This window comes from Lipophrys pholis, assembly GCF_963383615.2.
Source record: "Lipophrys pholis genome assembly, contig: SCAFFOLD_28, whole genome shotgun sequence".
NCBI lineage: Eukaryota > Metazoa > Chordata > Actinopteri > Blenniiformes > Blenniidae > Lipophrys > Lipophrys pholis.
Window position 1 is genome coordinate 146,106 of NW_028292088.1, and position 27,439 is coordinate 173,544.

At 49.8% G+C, this 27,439-nt stretch overlaps 1 protein-coding gene across 3 annotated transcripts in view; it reads right to left on the reverse strand.

Moving 5' to 3' along the window:
• The window catches only part of gbf1 (golgi brefeldin A resistant guanine nucleotide exchange factor 1), a 142,566-nt gene that overhangs the window by 109,251 nt on the left and 5,876 nt on the right, over nt 1-27,439 (reverse strand). For all 3 annotated transcript variants that reach the window (XM_080493904.1, XM_080493903.1, XM_080493902.1), the window contains exons 2-3: nt 18,418-18,521; nt 18,220-18,286 (exon numbers count right to left, since the gene is read on the reverse strand). In XM_080493904.1, coding sequence (XP_080350030.1) covers nt 18,220-18,286; nt 18,418-18,513 — 163 coding nt within the window. In that variant the 5' untranslated portion in view covers nt 18,514-18,521. The remainder of the gene's footprint in view (nt 1-18,219; nt 18,287-18,417; nt 18,522-27,439) is intronic.

Below are 27,439 nucleotides of genomic sequence, written 5' to 3' on the forward strand. Positions count from 1 at the left end.
AGTCCTGCTTGTAATAGAATAAAAAGCAGTTGTTAGTGAAGTGAGACCAACAACAAATACACTGTGTATGGAATACGAGTGAGCACGTCTGTCTGTCTCTGTGAATCCTGGCTGAGACCAACATGAGATTCAATGCTTAGCTAATTGGAAATGTGTATTACAACATCAGTGGTCGCAGCACCCGCATGGGGCATGAAATAACGAGCAGCTGTGTGTGTGAGTGTGTGTGTGTGTGAGTGTGAGTGTGTGTGTGTGTGTCTGTGTGTGTGTGTGTGAGTGTGAGTGTGTGTGTCTGTGTGTGTGTGTGTGTGTGTGTGTGTGTGTGTGTGTGTGTGTGTGTGTGTGTGTGTGTGTGTGTGTGTCTGTCTGTGTCTGTGTCTGTGTGTGTGTGTGTGTGTGTGTGTGTGTGTGTGTGTGTGTGTGTGTGTGTGTGTGTGTGTGTGTGTGTGTGTGTGTGTGTGTGTGTGTGTGTGTGTGTGTGTGTGTGTGTGTGTGTGTGTGTGTGTGTGTGTGTGTGTGTGTGTGTGTGTGTGTGTGATGGCTGCTGAGAGGTTTATTAACCCAGTCCATCAAGGCAGTGTGGGATTCACACCGAGACACTGAAGGCTTAAGGATGTGAGCGCCACACAAGCAAGACAGCTCCTCTCCAAAATACTAATACAGGCCCTTAATTTCCAGCACAACAACTCTACCACATCTTCCACCACAGCAGCCCCCCCACTCCAGGCCTGCTCAGAGCTGGGGCCCGGCAGTGGCTGCATCCACAGCTTGGATTCCACCGGCTTTTCTGTCCTCCTGAGGAGATTATCAGGAGCAGTCTCACTCCTTTCTATTGTAATTCACACTGCAGCACACTGTATGTTTATGATAATGACCAAGACAAGCTGCTTTACAGGACCTGACCCTACGGAACTCTCCATATGGAATTACAGGGCTCCGGTAAAGGTGCAGAGGACCTGAAGATCCTTTCCCAGTCCTTGGTCCCATAAAGACACTAAACAATACAGCAGCACCAGTAAGTCACCAGTGCTCACGCACTGCTCACATGACACAAGAGTCTTAGTCGCTGGATGGCTGCACGACAGGTGATCAACTATAATGTGTTTGAAAATGACAATGTCAATATGAACCAACACTGCAGTATCTGATGGGAATGAATTCCTACGTGTGACGTTCTGCCACCATTTTCACTGTTGACTACATTATTTACACTGGCCAAGTCCTTTTAAACAAGAAAGTGAAACACAGAACTTTGTTATCATTTAGTACTAATTGAGTATTCTGAAATGAAATACAAAGTGTGTATTCAGGTCCATTTGAAGCCTTTAATCTCAATTTTTAACACTATCAGATTTGACAGTCTGCTGAAGTTGGAGGCTTATTGCTCCCTGCTAGACTCTAGAGCAGGGGTCTCAAACTCAATGGCCCCGGGGGCCGCTGGAGGCAGTCTGGCTGAGGCTGGGCCGCATCAGGGATTCCACCAAAAAGGTGTACAAAAAATCCTGAAATGTCATTATTAAGAGTTTTAATGAGTTCTTCTGAACATGAATGGAACCTTGAATGTAGATCATAAACGCTCCTCTGGTTTCTCTTGCCTACACATATTGGTCCCTCCAGATGTGGAGCGCTAACTTTCAATAAATTCACATATTTAAGGACGTCTACTTTAATACATAGTTGGACATGGAATGATAACTGATAAGTACAATAGAACATGCTAGTCTCTCATGATCCTAAAACCGTCAAGCGATACAGAGAATAAAACGGTTTGTTCAGAGTCTGTCATGGGATAGTCTCTGTCCGCTCTGCGATCAGGGAGCGGATCGCCGCAGCGCGTCGTGGGAGTCTCTGTCCGCTCTGCGATCAGGGAGCGGATCGCCTCACCGCAGCGCATCGGATCGCCGCAGCGCATTGTGGGAGTTTCTGTCCGCTCTGCGATCAGGGTGCGGATCGCCTCACCGCAGCGCATCGGATCGCCGCAGCGCATTGTGGGAGTTTCTGTCCGCTCCGCAATCAGGGTGCGGATCGCCTCACCGCAGCGCATCGGATCGCCGCAGCGCATTGTGGGAGTTTCTGTCCGCTCTGCGATCAGGGTGCGGATCGCCGCAGCGCATCGTGGGAGTCTCTGTCCGCTCCGCAATCAGGGAGCGGATCGCCGCAGCGCGTCGTGGGAGTCTCTGTCCGCTCTGCGATCGGGGAGCGGATCGCCGCAGCGCGTCGTGGGAGTCTCTGTCCGCTCTGCGATCAGGGAGCGGATCGCCTCACCGCAGCGCATCGGATCGCCGTAGCGCATTGTGGGAGTTTCTGTCCGCTCTGCGATCAGGGAGCGGATCGCCGCGGCGCATCGTGGGAGTCTGTCCGCTCTGCGATCAGGGAGCGGATCGCCGCAGCGCGTCGTGAGAGTCTCTGTCCGCTCTGCGATCAGGGAGCGGATCGCTGCAGCGCATCGTGGGAGTTTCTGTCCGCTCTGCGATCAGGGAGCGGATCGCCGCAGCGCGTCGTGGGAGTCTCTATCCGCTCTGCGATCAGGGAGCGGATCGCCGCAGCGCGTCGTGGGAGTCTCTGTCCGCTCTGCGATCAGGGAGCGGATCGCCGCAGCGCGTCGTGGGAGTCTCTGTCCGCTCTGCGATCAGGGAGCGGATCGCCTCACCGCAGCGCATCGGATCGCCGCAGCGCATTGTGGGAGTTTCTGTCCGCTCTGCGATCAGGGAGCGGATCGCCGCAGCGCATCGTGGGAGTCTCTGTCCGCTCCGCGATCAGGGAGCGGATCGCCGCAGCGCATCGTGGGAGTCTCTGTCCGCTCTGCGATCAGGGAGCGGATCGCCGTGGCGCATCGTGGGAGTCTCTGTCCGCTCTGCGATCAGGGAGCGGATCGCCTCACCGCAGCGCATCGGATCGCCGTAGCGCATTGTGGGAGTTTCTGTCCGCTCTGCGATCAGGGAGCGGATCGCCGCGGCGCATCGTGGGAGTCTGTCCGCTCTGCGATCAGGGAGCGGATCGCCGCAGCGCGTCGTGAGAGTCTCTGTCCGCTCTGCGATCAGGGAGCGGATCGCCGCAGCGCGTTGTGAGAGTCTCTGTCCGCTCTGCGATCAGGGAGCGGATCGCCGCAGCGCGTCGTGGGAGTCTCTGTCCGCTCTGCGATCAGGGAGCGGATCGCCTCACCGCAGCGCATCGGATCGCCGCAGCGCATTGTGGGAGTTTCTGTCCGCTCTGCGATCAGGGAGCGGATCGCCGCAGCGCATTGTGGGAGTCTCTGTCCGCTCCGCGATCAGGGAGCGGATCGCCGCAGCGCATCGTGGAGTCTCTGTCCGCTCTGCGATCAGGGAGCGGATCGCCGCAGCGCGTCGTGGGAGTCTCTGTCCGCTCTGCGATCAGGGAGCGGATCGCCGCAGCGCATTGTGGGAGTTTCTGTCCGCTCTGCGATCAGGGAGCGGATCGCCGCAGCGCATCGTGGGAGTCTCTGTCCGCTCCGCGATCAGGGAGCGGATCATCAAATTTGAGACCCCTGCTCTAGAGGTTAGCATTTAGCATTAGCATCACCCCTGCAGCACCTTCCAGAAACGTCCTGAAGCCTGAAGAGCTCCAATCAGTGAAGTGCTGCAGGGATTTGAGCGGGTTGTGGTCTTCTCAGATCTTCAACATGTCCAACTAACCAGCAGCTAGCAGGTTAAAGGGTTCCTTCAGGTGACTTTAGTAGAATCGTGCCGTACAGTGTGGTCAGTTGAGAACTTCTAGGACTCCTAAACTCAGTCTGTAGGAGCCTTTAGGATGACACCCGAGACAGTAAAATGTGGAATTTATGAGGCAGCTTATGTCTGTGAGTTCACTGATTTTCATCAGAAAGAATGTTTACACACTAAAAATAGAAAAAGACATAAAGAGCAGGTCATGTCAACAGGATTCATGTGCTCCCTAACTCTGCCCCGTGCACAGCTAAACTTAGAGGCGCACTGAAAACCTACACTCACACCTTCAGAAGGTGTCAGCACCGGCTTGTACCGACGCTCTTAAAAATGCTTTTCCGCAAATCAACATGTCACCGCATGCTGCCCACCAGCCTGTTTTTAGAGTAGAGCTCCACAGCGGAGCTGGCTGAGGATCCAGAGGTGTTGAAACATCCCAAACCCACCTTAATACCCCCGTTTTATTAACGCTCCCAGCTCAGCTGGGAGTAATTAAAGCAACACTCAACGGGAAGTCCATTATCTGAGGAGTGAGGCTGGAGGTGGCTGTGCATCGGGGTATCTGCCGTGTGCTGAACCACAATTACCACCTCATAACTACAAGCTTAACAGAACACTAAAACCCAATCCAGGTGGTGCAGAGAGAAACTCTAAATCTTCAGCATCCAGAGCTGACAGCACAGAGAAGGTCTAGACCTGCACTGATCCTCTCTAAACTCTGGGAGCTCAGCCTGGAAAACTGAACAGCAAGTGGTGGAGGGACATCAGCAACGGTGGCCTAGAGGGTCCAGAGGCCGCCTTGGGATTGGAAGTTAGCAGGTTAGAACCCCGCAGGGAGCTGGGAGTAGGTAGCAGGGAGCAGGGAGTAGGGAGTAGGGAGCAGGGAGTAGGGAGCAGGGAGCTGGGAGTAGGGAGTAGGGAGCAGGGAGCTGGGAGTAGGGAGCAGGGAGTAGGGAGCAGGGAGCTGGGAGTAGGGAGTAGGGAGCTGGGAGTAGGGAGTAGGGAGTAGGGAGCAGGGAGCAGGGAGTAGGGAGCAGGGAGCTGGGAGTAGGGAGTAGGGAGCAGGGAGTAGGGAGCAGGGAGCAGGGAGTAGGGAGTAGGGAGCAGGGAGCTGGGAGTAGGGAGCAGGGAGCAGGGAGTAGGGAGCAGGGAGCAGGGAGTAGGGAGTAGGGAGCAGGGAGTAGGGAGCAGGGAGCAGGGAGCAGGGAGTAGGGAGCAGGGAGCTGGGAGTAGGGAGCAGGGAGCAGGGAGCAGGGAGTAGGGAGTAGGGAGTAGGGAGCAGGGAGTAGGGAGTAGGGAGCAGGGAGCAGGGAGTAGGGAGCAGGGAGCAGGGAGCAGGGAGTAGGGAGCAGGGAGTAGGGAGCAGGGAGTAGGGAGTAGGGAGCAGGGAGTAGGGAGCAGGGAGCAGGGAGTAGGGAGTAGGGAGCAGGGAGCAGGGAGTAGGGAGAAGGGAGTAGGGAGCAGGGAGTAGGGAGTAGGGAGTAGGGAGCAGGGAGCAGGGAGTAGGGAGTAGGGAGTAGGGAGCAGGGAGCAGGGAGCAGGGAGTAGGGAGCAGGGAGCAGGGAGCAGGGAGTAGGGAGCAGGGAGTAGGGAGTAGGGAGCAGGGAGTAGGGAGCAGGGAGTAGGGAGTAGGGAGCAGGGAGTAGGGAGCAGGGAGTAGGGAGCAGGGAGTAGGGAGTAGGGAGCAGGGAGTAGGGAGCAGGGAGTAGGGAGTAGGGAGCAGGGAGTAGGGAGCAGGGAGTAGGGAGCAGGGAGCTGGGAGTAGGGAGTAGGGAGCAGGGAGTAGGGAGTAGGGAGTAGGGAGCAGGGAGCAGGTTAGAACCCTGCAGGGAGTAGGGAGTAGGGAGCAGGGAGCAGGGAGTAGGGAGCAGGGAGCAGGGAGCAGGGAGTAGGGAGCAGGGAGTAGGGAGCAGGGAGTAGGGAGTAGGGAGCAGGGAGTAGGGAGTAGGGAGCAGGGAGTAGGGAGCAGGGAGCAGGGAGCAGGGAGTAGGGAGTAGGGAGCAGGGAGCAGGGAGCAGGGAGTAGGGAGCAGGGAGCAGGGAGCAGGGAGTAGGGAGCAGGGAGTAGGGAGTAGGGAGTAGGGAGTAGGGAGCAGGGAGTAGGGAGCAGGGAGTAGGGAGCAGGGAGCTGGGAGTAGGGAGTAGGGAGCAGGGAGTAGGGAGCAGGGAGCAGGGAGTAGGGAGCAGGGAGCTGGGAGCAGGGAGTAGGGAGTAGGGAGCAGGGAGTAGGGAGCAGGGAGCAGGGAGTAGGGAGTAGGGAGCAGGGAGCAGGGAGTAGGGAGCAGGGAGTAGGGAGCAGGGAGTAGGGAGTAGGGAGCAGGGAGTAGGGAGCAGGGAGTAGGGAGTAGGGAGCAGGGAGTAGGGAGCAGGGAGTAGGGAGCAGGGAGCTGGGAGTAGGGAGTAGGGAGCAGGGAGTAGGGAGTAGGGAGTAGGGAGCAGGGAGCAGGGAGCAGGTTAGAACCCTGCAGGGAGTAGGGAGTAGGGAGCAGGGAGCAGGGAGTAGGGAGCAGGGAGCAGGGAGCAGGGAGCAGGGAGTAGGGAGTAGGGAGCAGGGAGTAGGGAGTAGGGAGTAGGGAGCAGGGAGCAGGGAGCAGGGAGTAGGGAGCAGGGAGTAGGGAGTAGGGAGCAGGGAGTAGGGAGCAGGGAGCAGGGAGCAGGGAGTAGGGAGTAGGGAGCAGGGAGCAGGGAGTAGGGAGCAGGGAGCAGGGAGTAGGGAGCAGGGAGTAGGGAGTAGGGAGTAGGGAGTAGGGAGCAGGGAGTAGGGAGCAGGGAGTAGGGAGTAGGGAGCAGGGAGTAGGGAGCAGGGAGTAGGGAGCAGGGAGCTGGGAGTAGGGAGTAGGGAGCAGGGAGTAGGGAGTAGGGAGTAGGGAGCAGGGAGCAGGTTAGAACCCTGCAGGGAGTAGGGAGTAGGGAGTAGGGAGCAGGGAGCAGGGAGCAGGGAGCAGGGAGTAGGGAGTAGGGAGTAGGGAGCAGGGAGTAGGGAGTAGGGAGCAGGGAGCAGGGAGTAGGGAGTAGGGAGTAGGGAGTAGGGAGTAGGGAGTAGGGAGTAGGGAGTAGGGAGTAGGGAGTAAGGAGTAGGGAGCAGGGAGCAGGGAGTAGGGAGTAGGGAGTAGGGAGTAAGGAGTAGGGAGCAGGGAGTAGGGAGCAGGGAGTAGGGAGCAGGGAGCAGGGAGTAGGGAGTAGGGAGCAGGGAGCAGGGAGCAGGGAGTAGGGAGTAGGGAGCAGGGAGTAGGGAGTAGGGAGTAGGGAGTAGGGAGCAGGGAGTAGGGAGTAGGGAGCAGGGAGCAGGGAGCAGGGAGCAGGGAGCAGGGAGCAGGGAGTAGGGAGTAGGGAGTAGGGAGCAGGGAGCAGGAAGCAGGGAGTAGGGAGTAGGGAGCAGGGAGCAGGGAGCAGGGAGCAGGGAGTAGGGAGTAGGGAGTAGGGAGTAGGGAGTAGGGAGTAGGGAGCAGGGAGCAGGGATTAGGGAGTAGGGAGCAGGGAGCAGGGAGCAGGGAGCAGGGAGCAGGGAGCAGGGAGCAGGGAGTAGGGAGCAGGGAGCAGGGAGTAGGGAGTAGGGAGTAGGGAGCAGGGAGCAGGGAGCAGGGAGTAGGGTGTAGGGAGTAGGGAGTAGGGAGTAAGGAGTAGGGAGCAGGGAGCAGGGAGTAGGGAGTAGGGAGTAGGGAGTAGGGAGTAAGGAGTAGGGAGCAGGGAGTAGGGAGCAGGGAGCAGGGAGCAGGGAGCAGGGAGCAGGGAGCAGGGAGCAGGGAGTAGGGAGCAGGGAGTAGGGAGTAGGGAGCAGGGAGCAGGGAGCAGGGAGCAGGGAGTAGGGAGTAGGGAGTAGGGAGCAGGGAGTAGGGAGTAGGGAGCAGGGAGTAGGGAGTAGGGAGTAGGGAGCAGGGAGTAGGGAGTAGGGAGCAGGGAGCAGGGAGTAGGGAGTAGGGAGCAGGGAGCAGGGAGTAGGGAGTAGGGAGTAGGGAGTAGGGAGCAGGGAGTAGGGAGCAGGGAGCAGGAAGCAGGGAGTAGGGAGCAGGGAGCAGGGAGCAGGGAGCAGGGAGCAGGGAGCTGGGAGTAGGGAGTAGGGAGTAGGGAGTAGGGAGTAGGGAGTAGGGAGTAGGGAGCAGGGAGTAGGGAGCAGGGAGCAGGAAGCAGGGAGTAGGGAGCAGGGAGCAGGGAGCAGGGAGCAGGGAGCAGGGAGCTGGGAGTAGGGAGTAGGGAGTAGGGAGTAGGGAGTAGGGAGCAGGGAGCAGGGAGCAGGGAGCAGAGCTGCGAGCGCTCACTACTGTGGGTCCCTGAGCGTCATCCTGGAGTGCCGTAATGGAGTGGCCGCACCGCTGCACCCTACAAATAGGATTCATGAATGTAGAAAAAGGAATTTCCTCAAGGGGACTAATAAAGTCTGATTAATTAGTTCTGACAAGGTTTCCAATGATGCCTCTTCATATTTGGACTCTCTTGTATGGAGGACCGATGGCTGGACTCAGACCGCCAGCTCTCACAAACTGTCACGTGACTGATCGTCCATTGTTAGACAACAAATCCACCGTCTGCTTTTTAATGCCCTCCATAGAGGGTCATGAACTACTGCAAGATCCTAGCACACTGACAACCAGCCTCTTTTGACTTGTGCTCCACAATGGTGGCTGCTCATGTTGTGAACTACTGTGGAGTGGGTCTCTGCTTTCATAAAGTGAGCCAAAACCAAGAAACAGATTCTGCTGATTGTTCATGAATTAGATGGTGCTGGAGTTATGTTTAGAGTATTTAAAAATGGCTTCCTGTTTAATGTGAAGCGTAACATCCCGGTACGTTTGTGTGATTAGTGGGTAGCTTGTGGCAGAGCTCTCCATCCACATCCAGAACAAGGGAACCTGTTTGAAGGGTTAAACAGACCCAGTATTAGCACAACTAGTAAATGACCACCATTTGTAAAGTTAAACACGGTTACCCCCTACCTGAACCAGGGTTTGAATCCTCCCCCACAATCTGTCTGTCCTCTAACCCCAACCGGACCAGCACTCTCCACCTCCCAGACTGGCTCTGCAGGTTTCTTCCTGTTCAGAGGGACTTTCTCCTTTCTGCTGTCGCTCATGGAATTGTTGGGTTTTCTCTGTAAAAGGGCCTTGAGTTGACTGCATTGTATTTGGCGCTATACAAATACATTTGCATTGAAAGTTGAATTGATTAAAATGACAAAAAGATCAAAAATGAAAACAGCTAAACAGAAAACAGCAACTACAAATCCTGAAAACGGTTAAGAAGGGTGGAAATAGTCAAATGGATCTAATGAAATAGGCCTTCAGCTCAACCCCCCAAATCCACTATGAACAGATGTGAAAGGTAAAAATAGTGGTGAAAGGTGTAGCTCCTGCTTGTTTTTACATTTCATATTTAGTTTATCAGCTGGGATGTCTTCACTTTTACAGATGAAAATATGTTGTGGTTTCACATGTGGGAGACAATGTTTGGTTATAAAATAGTTCTGGGCAATCGATTTATCAAATTTGGAGCGAAAAAGATTTTTATTTTGCAAATTCTACTTTTTTTTTACCGCCACAGTTTTTCCTCATTTTTCGCATTGCGTTCTACCATCCCTTCTGGGTTTCTGCAGTTGCTCTTGTACTTTTGCTGAAACTTGGATGAGCCTTTTTATTTGGGGATTGTTTATATGCATTCTACTCTGAGGACAATATCTGATGGCTGCAGTCTTTTTAAAGTGCATTGAGAAAAAAAAATCAAAAATCGACTCGATCCTGGAATTTTTCTTAAGAAATGTTCTTTTGGGCCAAATGGTCTGGTCCTGGTATAAAGGTTAGACCTCTGGTCTGAGTCCCAAACCAAAGGAAAGACGGCTGAGCTGAAACTGACTCCGACATCCCTGCAACTCAAAGAGCAGAACAAATGAAGGTGGATTGAACCAGCTGAACGTTTCAGCCCCCACCCCGCTCTCTTTAGCCTCAGAGCGGGGTGGGGGCTGAACGTTTCAGCCCCCACCCCGCTCTCTTTAGCCTCTGGTTTGGGACTCAGAGCTGGGTGGGGGCTGAACGTTTCAGCCCCCACCCTGCTCTCTTTAGCCTCAGAGCGGGGTGGGGGCTGAACGTTTCAGCCCCCACCCCGCTCTCTTTAGCCTCTGGTTTGGGACTCAGAGCAGGGCGGGGGCTGAACGTTTCAGCCCCCGCCCTGCTCTCTTTAGCCTCTGGTTTGGGACTCAGAGGGGGGTGGGGGCTGAACGTTTCAGCCGCTCTCTTTAGCCTCTGGTTTGGGACTCAGAGCTGGGCGGGGGCTGAACGTTTCAGCCCCCACCCTGCTCTCTTTAGCCTCTGGTTTGGGACTCAGAGGGGGGTGGGGGCTGAACGTTTCAGCCCCCACCCCGCTCTCTTTAGCCTCTGGTTTGGGACTCAGAGGGGATAGTTTGTTTTGTCCACATCTTGCCCACTGTTCCTGTCGTCACCTCAGGTCCTCCGCGGCACCTTGGACCCGCTCTTCCATCTGACCTGCAGCCCCCCCCCCCCGACACACTGCAGACACCCGGGCTGAGATGATTAATAGCCCTCTGCTGGGACTCTCCATCCGCTCAGCACATTGTTGAGAGGCTGTGAAACAGGACAACAGTTGCATCCCCTCTTCACACGAAGCCTAAGCCCTGCCTGTCAGTCCCTGGTTAGGAGACTGTTAACTGGCCAGATTTACAGCTACTAACCAGCACTAGGGGGCAGCCAGTGCAGGGTGGGGGGCGTGCCCAATTAATCACAGCATTTTAATGGGGACTTTTACAACTACCAGCACACATGCCAGCCTTCTGATAGCACTTGTACAATCCATGGAGTGTCCCATCAACCAGCATTCACACGTACAGTGATGCAGCTGGTTTCTATATGGTGCAGAAACCAAGAGGGACCAGCAAATCCCATTTAAAATAACTAAGTCTTTAAGGCTTCAATCAAATGTTTTTCAAAAAGTTTCACTCTCATTTAATAGACAAATACAATTGTGACATCTGTCAAATTTCTCCGACATATTTTGTGTCTGAAAAACCTTGGATTTTTGTGCTAAAACAATAAAGACTGTGGATTGTTTCAAATAGCTGCTACCAGTATGTTTACAGTAGAGTTACCATATTCTTGAGGCGAGGCTCCACTGACATACTGTCATACAAGTAGAACATATAGTTGTTCTTTTTGGTTTTTAAATGTACAGTACATTCAGTGGTGGTGGGGGTGGTGGTGGTGGTGGTGGTGGGGGGGGGCTTTTGGACACCACATGTGTTTGTGAAATATTGCATTAAGAATTACTCTCTTGAAGTCTGGCCTCAGGTCTTCAAGTACAATTTCTTTTAGTACACTCACTGCCAAATTACTAAACAAATCCTAAGAAATGGCCATTAAAGACTTAAATGATACATAAAACTTGAGTAGTTGGGTCATTTTGGTACCAATGAAGATTGTGCCGTGCTTCAGGTCTGTATGAAGCCAGCACCTTTGGAAGTTCTTCAGGGATCAAAATGGCAAAGAAAAAAAAAGGAACCTAATGCAGGAAAAATGCCTGGAGATACAGATTGTCAGCCAGGAAGGGTCCAGCTGCCGCCAGAGAGTAAGGAGGTGTAGATGCAGTCCTTCAACTGTTGGATACACTCTGCAGGAACACAGAAGAACCAACAGCTTGGAAGGAAAACCAAGATCTGGGAGTCCAAGGGTTTCTCCAACAAGAAATGAGCATTCTGATCTGTTCTTGCAAGGAAAAAGGGAGCTTCTGCAGCAGTGGCCAAACCAAACTGCTGTCCAGTGTTCCACCCGCACTGCATGTGGACCATTTTTAAATCCTGACTTAAGGTCCTAGAAGGCTGTCAAGAGGCCCTTATCAAAGAGAGGCAGACGGCACTGTTGGGCCCAAGCGTGGCCGAGGCAGTATCAGGGTTTGGATGTAGGAGTGTTGCTGGTGTTGGTCATCTCACCGTCTGTCAGTTAATGCCCCTTTCCACACATCCAGGGTCAGCAGAACCAGGTAGTGGCCAGCTGAAACTCAGGTCATGAGCTCTATCAAATGTCTGTGGTGGATTATCCTAAGGTCCGTTTCAAATTGTAAACCTAAGAATTTAGAAGAAAAAGACTGATGGGGGAACGCCAGGCAGGGTTAGAGCTCTACTGCGTGCTCATGGCGGGACAACTAAATATCCATTAGATGATGTGGTGATTGATTGATTTTTGGTTCAGTTTTGAACACAATCTCTTATTTGTCAACTTTGATACCAACAATGTTGAGAAGTGACATTTTGAAACGGTCAAAAATTGAGTTTTGTTAGTTTTTCTAGTAAACAAAAAGCAATCATTTGTATTTGTTTGTGCCTGTCTAGTGTAGCCATACCTTTAGAAACAAAGATGTTTCCACAAATATTTCATGATAATACAGATTGTGTCACATGTTCAGGGTGTCCAAACCTTCCCACCACTGTATAATACACAATAAGGCTGCATGATATCAAATAATAACACAACATGTGGTACGGCCCTCCCGGAGAACATTATCAGCCTATCATTGTAGTGATACAATATAATTTACAATAAATACACACCCTTCACGGATGAGGTTATGGTCTGGGTTTTGACATATGTTCTTCCAAATAACAGTGCTCTTTCTCTTTGCTCTGATTTTCCAACAGCTCTAACTAACCAGGTTGTTTTTTTATTTGCTTTTACAGAATTCTTTAGAAGCAGAGCAAAAGGCAGACTTCATTGTTTTTAGTCATTGGCTTCATTTCTTCTGATTCTGCCATGAAGTATGAAATAATGCAGTGGCAGTTTAACCATGAAGGTGGATTCAAGCGTTTGGTGAGGCAGCTTCTGCTCTGGCTCCATCTCTGAGGAGCTGAACATGGAGTTGCTCCAGGTAAAACCAAGCTGAATCATAGTTGAGAATGATGGTGATTCACTGAGTACTGACAGTACTGACAGTCACTTCAGGCAGCTTCATACTGTCAGTACTCAGATTCATACTGTCACTGAGTACTGACAGTATGAAGCTGCCTGAAGTGACTTAAGTCCTGGTTAATGTTAAACTTTGTTGATGAGGAGATTTTAACTGAGAGCAACCAATCAGTTGGTAGCAGCGCTGGGCCACTAATGAGGGGCACATTATCGTTTCAACACTTTATATCTTGGACCACTTTTTAGACAATATTCAACAATGACTGGATTTAGCTGCAAAACTTATTAAGTGTCACAACAATACCCGACACTCCATGTTTGTAATGCAGCCTAAACATCGTCCCAACAAACCTGTCTGTCACGGCCATTTACAACCCTGAGCTGCTCACACTGACCATTTGCATTATTCTTAGTTTATGTTAGTTCACACTGCACTAATCTGGGACTGAGCCAAGTCGGCCATCAGCACATGAGGGTCAGTGACAGGACAGATCCCCTGACAATGTGAAGAAGCATAGCATTCTGTAAACCAGTGGGAAGTGAATGTGAAGGGCTTACATGCAGCTGAGAGGGGAATCTTACCACTGCACAGGAAGGTGGCACAAACACAAGAGCAATTTCATTCTATGCACTTTCACAGTAAAGTCTGTAGGACTTTTATTTTTTTTTAAACCCAGAACCCAGAGAACCCAGAGAATACACTTATACGGCAGTGTGTGATGTGACAGGTAATGTGTGCATGTTGTAGAATTCTTTATGGCAACGCACATTGTAAGGCCAAAGGGGAAGATATTAAATATAAGATTTACAAGCGAGGATCTAAAGGTATTTATCACCAGTCAGGAAAAATATACAAATACTTTCCAGAGAAGCGTTTTTTATGGAAGTCAGGTGTGTCAAACATGTGGCCTGTGTCTGTTGACACAGACGATGATCCAGTCCGGCCACTGGCTGACCCAGCAAGGTGAAAAATGATAACAAATGAATAAAATAATGTTACCTTTTCATAAAACTACCTTCTGATTGAGATTTACTCAGTGTGGAGGTAGGTCCTTTATTAAAAGTAGGAGTTGAGAATGGCAAAAACCTAATTAAGCACTTATTGGTAGGGAAGTATCATTAGAACACGTTGAGTGTGACTCAGTTTACAGAGAAATGTTGACCTTTCCCCAGTCCAGTACACTGCAGATCAAGTTGTACTGTAGTAATCCTGAAACAAGCCAAGTCTGACACACCTGCTGTAAATGTGCTCGATGGGGATTATTCTGGATTGGCTGTCTGGATCACAGTCAGTCATAAAAACTGTTAAAGATTTTAAAAAAAGAAAGCTGAATACCAGCAGAATTAAGTTTTCCAAAAGAGATCAAGCAATTCTTTGAAAATGAAATCAGGTTTAATCAGCACTTGTAGCCTCACTGGTTTGTGTTATGAATTGTCCATCACAGCCATTAAGACTACATTTCTCCAGGTAGCTGTGACTGGACATGAACATGTCTGCCACGCTGTTTCTTGACTTTAGACCTGCCATAAAAAGAACCGCGGCAGCGGGAGTGAGCCGGTGCTTAGAGCTCCGAGACGCCGCGGCCACGCAGCAGACACGCTAAGTATTGCCATGGGGCAGATTCTCCCTGCTCAGAAATGCCTTCATGAGTAAACAATTTGCATAAGTGGCCGAGTGACATGAATTATAGCTCCTCTTCTTTGGCATTTGCCAGCTGCCTCCTGCCGCTTCAATTGGGGGAGATTTATGTGTGAAGATCAGGTGGCGGCGGGTGGACCTGGCTGAAGGGGGGGGGGGGGGGGGGGGGGGGGGGGGGGTCCTCAACCAGTTCCCAAGTGCTTGTACCACAACCCCCGGAGGCCCAGCAGCGCGGGCACACACACACACACACACACACACACACACACACACACACACACACACACACAGACACACACACACACACACACACACAGACACACACACACACACACACACACACACACACACACACACACACACACACACACACACACACACACACACACACACACGACCTTGAAATGAGGGGCAGCATGTGTGCATTCTGTCCTGGTGAGTGACGTGATGTAAAAAGAGGTGAATTAGTGAGGTGGTCTCTGACACTCAGATTAGACTCAGTGAAAACAGACAGAAAACATTTCAAAACACTGCACGTCTGCTGCTGAATGCCTTCATTTTAATGCAACAATAAAATGAAGACATTAGCACACAATGAGCGCTGTGTGATGGCGTTACGTTGGAAAATATACTGTTTAGAGATAATTGTAAATCTGCCCCGCCGCCTGCTTTGCTTTGGAGAGAGCAGGATAATTATTGGAAAGGTCAGCTGGAGAGTAATCAAATCATCCTCCACTATGTTCATTCTGCAAATCCACTGCCATGCCCCCTGATATCTTCCTCTGGTGTCGTGCCGGTGATTCGAGTCAATTAGAGGTGTGCTTGTGAATTTCGTTAGTGTCTGGATGAAAAGAAGAAAGCTGTCAGTCAAAAGGCCACTCTGGCTGTGTATCTGGGGAGCTGCAGAGGGCTCCAAACCTGTATTTGTATGAATAAAAATGAAGGGATTTAGGAGCAGACGGTTTCTTCTGCAGACTTCTCTAAAACCTGACCTTGGCTGAAGCGGAGGGGGTTTGATGGGAGAGAAGATTGGAGAAGCTCAAGCTCAGTGAATTCTGCATAAAAAGGTACAACTGAGAAAATCTAGGTGAGCAGGAGGGAAAAGACGATGTATGTCAGTACTGAGAGGCTGTTCTCAGCACTCTGTTACTCTCTGAGGTGAAGTCAAGCACTAAGATAAACCCACAGAATTATTCAACAAGGACCTCAGACAGATTTGTCTGTGTGATATCAATCCCGCATGGCAGAGACCCCATCACAAACACTCAATCTGCAGCTCACACTACCAGTGAGATCAGGGCTGTCCAACATGAAGCCAGCGGACCAAAGCCGGCCCTCCAAGGTTCAATCCTGCCCGCAGGATGGCCTCGCCAAATGGACAAAGAGCAAAGGAAATGTTAACTGCTGATCCACACCCAGACAACCATTTGTGGAAAGAACTGGTGAAAATAAGCCAGAAGCATAAAAATGTAGAAATAGGAGGACAAACAGCAGTCCAGTTCCTTTGCTTCTGAAACACTGCTTCAAGGAATCGGCACATACTTCAGGGCTCTTTATTCTATTTACATGTTTTCATATCGTTCTCACAATGCTTGGTTATTTACTAGATCAGGTATGAAGTGAGACTATGTGCCACTGAATACCAATGCTGGACGTCCCTGTTTCAGGTTGTCAAACACCAACACAAGAGGCTTCCTTCATGTATGAGCTGCTCCATAAGAACAACATGTACACAGCAACAAAACAAAGCCAACAGACAAGTCATCAAGCAGTTGCTTGTTTTTAATTCTCCTGTGGTGCCTGGATTAGTAGACATAACACAGCCCACATGGTTATTCATGTCATCGCAAGAGCTACTGCTCCACTTAGCCAACTGTTCCAACACAAATACGGATCAAGTCTAATATCACAAGGCTCATTATGTCATATTGTGTGTGTGTGTGTGTGTGTGTGTGTGTGTGTGTGTGTGTGTGTGTGTGTGTGTGTGTGTGTGTGTGTGTGTGTGTGTGTGTGTGTGTGTGTGTGTGTGTGTGTGTGTGTGTGTGTGTGTGTGTGTGTGCGCGCTGGCACTTGGGTGCACACACTTAAAGACACATGGAGGCCACAGCGTTGTGGATAACTGAATTCTATGGTTTTAATAAGGATGTGGACGGAGGAATCAGATCTCCAGCTCACTGCTTCCGAATGAGAGGGAAGGCGTCTGCTTCCTGTGTGAGGTGGAGCTGAGGTATTACGACACATGGTCCATGGCCAACCCAACTCCCCCCACTGTGCTCTCATTGTTCCACAGAGGAGAGAAGACCATCTTTTTTTCAAATAGTTGAAGAAAACTTTTTCCTGCTTTCTGAAAAGAGAGACAACACTTCCTTTCCCAGAACAATCTATCTCTCTGCCTGACAAGACTCCCTGCTATATTTACCCAACCAAACTTGCAGATGATATACTTCCAGCTGCACTGCTGCCCTGCTCAGTGGCACATGGTGCTGTCAATCAGAGGGGGCAGAACAGAACAGAGCCACCAGAGCAGTGAAACCTCAGCCAGTGATACAGATGGAGAACAAAATGAGAGAAGAAAGGCAAAGAGGGGCTGAGAAACCTTGTGGGGACTAATTCAGATTTCCTTTGCCGGTTGGCTTTTGTTGTTCTGGAGTAGAGCTACACACCAGAGTGAATGGAATTACTGAGCTTTCATTAGGCAGACAGCTGGGCCACTGCAAAGCCTCCGAGCAGCAGCAAAACACAGCCCACCCGCAAGATCTCTGACCAAAACACTGGCCGCTCTCTTTGAGGGGCACAGCTCCAAGCTCTATTAGGCTCTTATGCTGCTGCAAAAACAAAACAAATTGATCAGTGTCTCCAGCACGGCGTTCAGCTTTACTGTGGTGATTTCATCTCCATTCTGTTTCTCATCAGGGCACGGATGTAATGTCTGAGGCTGCATGCACAGGAGACTTGGGCTTAAGCATGGAACAAGGCCTTCAAACAGCCTTGACATGAACTCATTACTTCATGCAAATGTCCCACAAAGACAAAAAAGAAAATTACAATTTTCACTCTGCTCAAATACAGTGAGTGTGATGGGCAGAGGTGGAGGGTTTACAGGGAGAGGAGGGTTAACCTCCTCAGCCAGCAGCGCCTGTCCATCTCATTGGGTTATTCCCTGAAGGGAGGCAGCAGCGGTGGGGGCCCTAGTTCTCCACAGCTCCATGTGTTACATCTTTCCCATTGCTCACATCTTCTACAACTGGAGCAGCAGGACTGTGGGAGCTGCCGACTCTCATCGCAAAGGCATGTCAACATGCACAACTGTCCTCAGAGTCAGTTTAGGTCTGTGTGTGTGTGTGTGGGGGGGGGGGGGGGGGGGGGGCGGCACACACACACACACAACCCTAACATACCTAAGTATGTTAGGGTTGTGTGTGTGGGGGGGGGGGGGGGGGGGGGACTTTAGGTATGTTAGGGTTTTTACAGTGTTGTGAGTCTCTGAAAACAGTAAAAGCAACCCCTCATTTCTGTGGTAACAGAGGGGTAGAGAGAGAGAGAGAGAGAGAGAGAGAGAGAGAGAGAGAGAGAGAGAGAGAGAGAGAGAGAGAGAGAGAATGATGGACAACAATAACAAAAAGAAAACAAATTGCCAAACACAGATTTCTCTCTGTGATCCTATAAAGAGTGAAAACCCACTAAACACCTCATTCATTTCCTTTCAACACTGAGGAACTGAATGGAAACCAGTTGAGGCGATCAACTGACCCTCTCCCCTGACCAACCGCGAGCAGCGACTCAGGCTCTGTGTAGACTGACCTCTCCCCTGACCAACCGAGCAGAGACTCAGGCTCTGTGTAGACTGACCTCTCCCCTGACCAACCGAGCAGCGACTCAGGCTCTGTGTAGACTGACCTCTCCCCTGACCAACCGAGCAGAGACTCAGGCTCTGTGTAGACTGACCTCTCCCCTGACCAACCGAGCAGCGACTCAGGCTGGCGTCATACCTTTAAAAGTACCTTTTATGCTGTTGAGGATGTCCTTGAGGTGACCAAAGCTGTGGAGCAGAGGATCTTGTTCTTCATCCTGGAGAGAAGAAACACAGAATCAGCACATGATGACCCCTAGAGGGGTTCAGGACAACAGCTCTGAGTGTGACTTCTTGTGTTAATACAGAGACTGTGTAAACGGAGTTAGAACCCCAGGGTGTGACCTACCAGTGGAGTGTGGGTATTCCATCTGGAGTTCCTCTTTATGGCTCCAACGACAGTGCCGATTTCACCCTGAACAATATAGATATTCTTGTCCACCATGCTGAAGTCTGGCAGAGAAACACAACAGGACATGCTCAGTATCGGTGGCGGTTCTCATCAGGGGTACGCTGCTCACAATGTCTGGACTATGGTTGGTCTTCAGCTGCTTGTCCTCCCCGTGCTCGGTTTCCCCCCATGGAAGTGTTCAAATGGAATCCAAACATTGCTCAGGTTCAGAGCCGTCTGCTGCTCAATGCAGCAATGACTTATTTCTCTTTGTTCCCATAAAGCCCAAGATGATCTTTTGTGTTTCCATCGGAACACTCCACAGTGAGACATTAAGAGAATTCATCTGAAGACTGAACTTGAGTTACGTAATGTCACCATGTGACGCGTCACAATGGTCTTCAGAGAAGACGTGTCTGTCAAAGCTGGACAGGAGGAGACACACTGCTCTTTTCCTGATCACACTAAAGGAGAGCGTCACCTGACCGAATGAGAGGACGCTCTTTCTGCAGATAAACCATCGATCTCATCACTTTCATTAGTCTTTGTGGAACCTGGACAGTCTGAGACTATTCTGACTCTTCAATTCGACTTTATTTCCACATCAGGCACCATTTCTATTGATATTTCTTCTGCTTCTTCAGAATCAATCAATTTAAAATGAAGTTAATCTTAAAAGAAAAAAGGTGTTTTATTCCTTTGGTAAAGCATGTCTTTCCTCCAGTCACTGCCTTCACCTGAAGACATAAAGAAACTCATAAAACTAGTGAAGTACTTCAAAGTGATCATTCAGGGACCTAATAGGAAATAGTACATGAAGTGGTGGAACAGTGGTATTTAACAGTGCGCAGCTTTTCCACAAATTGAAGCAAATACATCCAATTTAGATAATGCAGCACACTTTGTGTGGCAATACTCAGTTTGATGTTTTTCTAATGGGATGTGAGTACATAAAGTACACCTGGGTTCAAACTGAAGCATACAACTATACTTGAATCACACTCTGGGACTGAAATGTCTACTTTAAAGGATTGTGACCCTAACACTGACTGACAGGGTTAGGGTTACCCCTAACCCTAACACAGAAGCTTCACAACTATAGTGTTCAGAGGTCACTGACTGACAGGGTTAGGGTTAGGGTTAGGGTTAACCCTAACCCTAACCCTAACCCTAACCGACCAATGAGCTGGTACGGATGAAAATCTCATGAAATACAAAAGGAGGAAGAGGATCAAGGCTCCATGAAGTCAGAGGGAAAGTTCACCACTGGTAGAGCAGCTCTTCGTTCCACCCTGATCAGGAAAAGAAAGTCAGAGCAGTAAGAGGCGGAGCTTCACAACCATCTCAGCCAGACACAGAAAACAATCACAATCTGTTGTGCAAGTGTGCAAACACTACAAACACCGGTTCACCTCACTTCCTTTCACTCATGCACAGAAAACTGTGCAGGACTGACTACAACACTGCCCCCTAAAGGTCAGAGATGGGAAAGGGGCCGTTCTCCTTTGACTTGCTCTGAACCTGATCGTTGTTTCCACTGAGATTAAACTGAGATTGGATTAAAAAGGTTGAACAGTGTTTCTTAAAAGAAATGAACAAAAGTGAAATAACCACAGAACCTCATGAAATCAGACAAATATTAACACTGGCATATGACTGTTGTCTCAAAACGCTATGAAGGGATTGGAAAAGGAAGGGGGGCACCACCACAAACTCCACCCATCAGTGGGAGGAGCTGTGTGAGCCTGAGTCCTCCTCAATGTTCTGACATGAATTCAGTTGAAGAATCTAGAGCCTCTTTTGATTGTCTGCTTTGATATTCATGAGCTGCATATTACTTGTGTTCTTTTGGAAAAGTACTTGAATATAAACTAAGTATAAAAAACAAAGCCTGACGTCAATGCTATGAATACACAAATATCTAAAAGCCGCCATTTCTACCTGTGATTTGAAACTTACAGTGAAACCAAACACACAACAGAGAAAAGCTGGAGGCTTCAACACCCACCAGGTAGCACCACCAAGCAGCACCACCACGTAGCACCACCAGGTAGCACCACCAAGCAGCACCACCAGGTAGCACCACCACGTAGCACCACCACGTAGCACCACCAGGTAGCACCACCAAGCATCACCACCACGTAGCACCACCACGTAGCACCACCAGGTAGCACCACCACGTAGCACCACCAAGCAGCACCACCACGTAGCACCACCACGTAGCACCACCACGTAGCACCACCAAGCAGCCCCACCACGTAGCACCACCAAGCAGCACCACCACGTAGCACCACCACGTAGCACCACCACGCAGCACCACCACGTAGCACCACCACGTAGCACCACCAAGCAGCACCACCACGTATCACCACCACGTAGCACTACCAAGCAGCACCACCAAGCAGCACCACCACGTAGCACCACCACGTAGCACCACCAAGCACCACCACGTAGCACCACCATGTAGGACCACCAAGCACCACGCCGTAGCACCACCATGTAGCACCACCACGTAGCACCACCACGTAGACATTCAGACCGCATGGTGGCGCAGTGGTGAGCAGGCTCGCCTCACAGCAAGAAGGTTGTGGGTTCAAACACAGGGCCTTTCTGTGTGGAGTTTGCATGTTCTCCCCGTGTGGGTTTCCTCCGGGTACTCCGGTGTCCCCCACAGTCCCAAGAACTTGCACTGGGCCAGAGCCCCCAGCCTCCCCAGCCTCCCCAGCTCTCCAGGACACACTTGATAAAGAGATTATTAATCTCAAAGAGCTTCTCCTGATGCCAGCAGACTGAGCTTCAGTGGTTGACGTCCCCTCCAGTTCAGGAGACGCTCATTAAAACTGTTTGGTGGTCTGGTTCCAACTGCTGTGTTCACGCTTCCACAAATAAACCTCACCAGCAGAGCATGTTTTACTCCACCCGACTACAGTGTGAACACAGAAATCAAACCTTCGACTCCTTAAAGATTCCCAAATCCCTGAGAAGGTTGCATCTGGTAAAGATGTCAGTGAGTGCACGCAGCCCAGTACAGCTTAAAGTACCCTCACGTATTCCAGAGGAGGCCAGGTACTGAGAGAACATGTGTTTTACTCTGATATTAAAGATGCCTGTGGAGTTCTTCCTCTTCAGAGCAGACCAATGGGAAAATGATGGATTTCAATGTGTACCTCCACAATACCTGAAAGCAATATGGATAACCAAACAGAATCAAAAAGACATGCTGTTCATATTTGACAGGCATCGTGCTTCAAAATGACGGGATTAACCTTCTGCTTATGTCCTGAAAGTGGCAGCAGTTAATGCTTTTACGTTAGAGCAGAGAGTGGTCAGCTCTGCTGTTTCCCTTCACCTGCATGATGAGCAGAGGCTGGAGCTGCTAATGCTCACCAGTCCTCTGTCAACCAGCAACCTTCTGCTGGAATCTCACATTACATTTCAACATTGTACTGCTGGCTCAGTAAACACAGAGGAAACAGGGACAATGTGACTGGAAGTCCCTGCTGTCAGGAGCAACCACATGAAGCAACTTTAAGCTGCAGCAACCACATGAAGCAACCTTAACCTGCAGCAACCACATGAAGCAACCTTAACCTCCAGCAACCACATGAAGCAACTTTAACCTCCAGCAACCACATGAAGCAACCTTAACCTCCAGCAACCACATGAAGCAACCTTAACCTCCAGCAACCACATGAAGCAACCTTAACCTCCAGCAACTTTAACCTCCAGCAACCACATGAAGAAACCTTAACCTCCAGCAACCTTAACCTCCAGAAACCACATGAAGCAACCTTAACCTCCAGCAACCACATGAAGCAACCTTAACCTCCAGAAACCACATGAAGCAACATTAACCTGCAGCAACCACATGAAGCAACCTTAACCTCCAGCAACCACATGAAGCAACCTTAACCTGCAACAACCACATGAAGCAACCTTAACCTCCAGCAACCACATGAAGCAACATTAACCTGCAGCAACCACATGAAGCAACCTTAACCTCCAGCAACCACATGAAGCAACCTTAACCTGCTACAACCACATGAAGCAACCTTAACCTGCAGCAACCACATGAAGCAACCTTAACCTCCAGCAACTTTAACCTCCAGCAACCACATGAAGCAACCTTAACCTCCAGCAACCACATGAAGCAACCTTAACCTGCAGCAACCACATGAAGCAACCTTAACCTGCAGCAACCACATGAAGCAACCTTAACCTCCAGCAACTTTAACCTCCAGCAACCACATGAAGCAACCTTAACCTCCAGCAACCACATGAAGCAACCTTAACCTGCAGCAACCACATGAAGCAACCTTAACCTGCAGCAACCACATGAAGCAACCTTAACCTCCAGCAACTTTAACCTCCAGCAACCACATGAAGCAACCTTAACCTCCAGCAACCACATGAAGCAACCTTAACCTGCAGCAACCACATGAAGCAACCTTAACCTCCAGCAACTTTAACCTCCAGCAACCACATGAAGCAACCTTAACCTCCAGCAACCACATGAAGCAACCTTAACCTGCAGCAACCACATGAAGCAACCTTAACCTCCAGCAACCACATGAAGCAACCTTAACCTCCAGCAACCACATGAAGCAACCTTAACCTGCAACAACCACATGAAGCAACCTTAACCTCCAGCAACCACATGAAGCAACATTAACCTGCAGCAACCACATGAAGCAACCTTAACCTCCAGCAACCACATGAAGCAACCTTAACCTGCTACAACCACATGAAGCAACCTTAACCTGCAGCAACCACATGAAGCAACCTTAACCTCCAGCAACTTTAACCTCCAGCAACCACATGAAGCAACCTTAACCTCCAGCAACCACATGAAGCAACCTTAACCTGCAACAACCACATGAAGCAACCTTAACCTGCAGCAACCACATGAAGCAACTTTAACCTGCAGCAACAACATGAAGCAACCTTAACCTGCAGCAACCACATGAAGCAACCTTAACCTGCAGCAACCACATGAAGCAACTTTAACCTACAGCAACCACATGAAGCAACCTTAACCTCCAGCAACCACATGAAGCAACTTTAACCTGCAGCAACCACATGAAGCAACCTTAACCTCTAACAACCACATGAAGCAACCTTAACCTCCAGCAACCACATGAAGCAACCTTAACCTACAGCAACCACATGAAGCAACCTTAACCTCCAGCAACCACATGAAGCAACTTTAACTTGCAGCAACCACATGAAGCAACCTTAACCTGCAGCAACCACATGAAGCAACTTTAACCTGCAGCAACCACATGAAGCAACCTTAACCTGCAGCAACCACATGAAGCAACTTTAACCTACAGCAACCACATGAAGCAACCTTAACCTCCAGCAACCACATGAAGCAACTTTAACCTCCAGCAACCACAAGAAGCAACTTTAACTTGCAGCAACCACATGAAGCAACCTTAACCTGCAGCAACCACATGAAGCAACTTTAACCTGCAGCAACCACATGAAGCAACCTTAACCTGCAGCAAGCACATGAAGCAACCTTAACCTGCAGCAAGCACATGAAGCAACCTTAACCTGCAGCAAGCACATGAAGCAACCTTAACCTTCAACAACCACATGAAGCAACCTTAACCTGCAGCAACCACATGAAGCAACCTTAACCTGCAACAACCACATGAAGCAACCTTAACCTGCAGCAACCACATGAAGCAACCTTAACCTCCAGCAACTACATGAAGCAACTTTAACCTACAGCAACCACATGAAGCAACCTTATCCTGCAGCAACCACATGAAGCAACCTTAACCTGCAGCAACCACATGAAGCAACTTTAACCTGCAGCAACCACATGAAGCAACATTAACCTGCAGCAACCACATGAGGCAACCTTAACCTGCAGCAACCACATGAAGCAACCTTAACCTGCAGCAACCACATGAAGCAACCTTAACCTCCAGCAACCACATGAAGCAACCTTAACCTCCAGCAACCACATGAAGCAACCTTAACCTGCAACAACCACATGAAGCAACGTTAACCTGCAGCAACCACATGAAGCAACCTTAACCTCCAGCAACCACATGAAGCAACTATAACCTCCAGCAACCACATGAAGCAACCTTAACCTGCAGCAACCACATGAAGCAACCTTAACCTGCAGCAACCACATGAAGCAACTTTAACCTGCAGCAACCACATGAAGCAACCTTAACCTCTAACAACCACATGAAGCAACCTTAACCTCCAGCAACCACATGAAGCAACTTTAACCTACAGCAACCACATGAAGCAACCTTAACCTCCAGCAACCACATGAAGCAACTTTAACCTCCAGCAACCACATGAAGCAACTTTAACTTGCAGCAACCACATGAAGCAACCTTAACCTGCAGCAACCACATGAAGCAACTTTAACCTGCAGCAACCACATGAAGCAACCTTAACCTGCAGCAAGCACATGAAGCAACCTTAACCTGCAGCAACCACATGAAGCAACTTTAACCTACAGCAACCACATGAAGCAACCTTAACCTCCAGCAACCACATGAAGCAACTTTAACCTGCAGCAACCACATGAAGCAACCTTAACCTCTAACAACCACATGAAGCAACCTTAACCTCCAGCAACCACATGAAGCAACTTTAACTTACAGCAACCACACGAAGCAACCTTAACCTCCAGCAACCACATGAAGCAAATTTAACCTCCAGCAACCACATGAAGCAACTTTAACTTGCAGCAACCACATGAAGCAACCTTAACCTGCAGCAACCACATGAAGCAACCTTAACCTTCAACAACCACATGAAGCAACCTTAACCCGCAACAACCACATGAAGCAACCTTAACCTGCAGCAACCACATGAAGCAACCTTAACCTCCAGCAACTACATGAAGCAACTTTAACCTGCAGCAACCACATGAAGCAACCTTAACCTGCAGCAACCACATGAAGCAACCTTAACCTGCAACAACCACATGAAGCAACATTAACCTGCAGCAACCACATGAAGCAACCTTAACCTTCAACAACCACATGAAGCAACCTTAACCTGCAACAACCACATGAAGCAACCTTAACCTGCAGCAACCACATGAAGCAACCTTAACCTCCAGCAACTACATGAAGCAACTTTAACCTGCAGCAACCACATGAAGCAACCTTAACCTGCAGCAACCACATGAAGCAACCTTAACCTGCAACAACCACATGAAGCAACATTAACCTGCAGCAACCACATGAGGCAACCTTAACCTGCAGCAACCACATGAAGCAACCTTAACCTGCAGCAACCACATGAGGCAACCTTAACCTGCAGCAACCACATGAGGCAACCTTAACCTGCAGCAACCACATGAGGCAACCTTAACCTGCAGCAACCACATGAAGCAACCTTAACCTGCAGCACACACATGAAGCAACCTTAACCTTCAACAACCACATGAAGCAACCTTAACCTGCAACAACCACATGAAGCAACCTTAACCTGCAGCAACCACATGAAGCAACCTTAACCTCCAGCAACTACATGAAGCAACATTAACCTGCAGCAACCACATGAGGCAACCTTAACCTGCAGCAACCACATGAAGCAACCTTAACCTGCAGCAACCACATGAGGCAACCTTAACCTGCAGCAACCACATGAAGCAACCTTAACCTTCAACAACCACATGAAGCAACCTTAACCTGCAGCACACACATGAAGCAACCTTAACCTGCAGCAACCACATGAAGCAACCTTAACATCTAACAACCACATGAAGCAACCTTAACCTGCAGCAACCACATGAAGCAACCTTAACCTGCAGCAACCACATGAAGCAACCTTAACCTGCAGCAACCACACTGCTGTTGTCTAGTCTTTCCGTCCAGCCTACCAGCGGTGAGGCACTAGTTTGTTCTATGGAAGCGCTTGGCGCATGCCACCGGCGTTGGACCGATTCACCTGCACCCTTTCCTCACAACGTGTCAATCACAACAACCACAGTTGCACCATCACAGCCTACTTCCAGGCCAAATCGACAGACTGCTCAAAAGTTTCCTGTTTACTTCCTCATTCCGACTACAAACCACCTCCCAGCTTGCTAATGAACGTATAAGTCAAATTGTAGTCATATTTAGCGTGTCTGTCCTCGCTACTGTGTGAACCTCGAATCTCGTTAGCATGTAGCACGTGTCGGAGTTGCGTGATGTCCCTGAACACATAATTCACCTCCTGCCGTTAAAACAGTTAAAACCGGACCAACATCGCGGCTTGGACACAAACCAATAATCTGGGTGTGCTGCTGCTGGCGTCAGCAAGCCAACCTTCTTCTTGGTCCTAGTATGCAGAGGGTTTAACCTGAGCCTAACCTGAGCTGAGCTCGACTGTTCCCATGATCCATGAACAGTGTTCACACCAATGAGCAGCATCAAATGACTGGTATGTTCTTATTGAAGGACTGCTGAGCAGTATCTTCACTGCTCATCACCTCAAGGACCAGGAGGCATCAGGGTGTGGAGTGATGTCAGGTCCTGCTGATTGACATCAGGTCTGAGCAGCAGGTTCAATGTCTGCAGTAGAGAAGTACTGATCCACCTTTCTTCACTTCTGATCCGATCCTGATACTTCAATTTGTGTATCTGCTGATACTATCCTGATAGCAGAGCTCTGTTTGCTTTAATATTATTATCATTAGTTTAAATGAGGCTGTAATAAACTCCTGTCTACAGTAAAGTATGAAATGTACTAATGTATACATGTATTCTCTCTAAAGACAACTTGAGGTTAGTATCAGGACAGTAAAGGAAGCAGTACAAAGTATTTTAGTTCCATGTGGACAATGTGGGGGTCTGCATGACGTCATCATCTCATAATAAACTAGTTCTATCTTTAGAACCTCAGAATGACTTCATTAATCTCTGGGGAAACCCTTGAGCAAGGCAGCAGCAACACAATGTTTCCAGCTCTAACGCAGCTCCAACCATTGGGACTATTTCCAGGGAGTTTA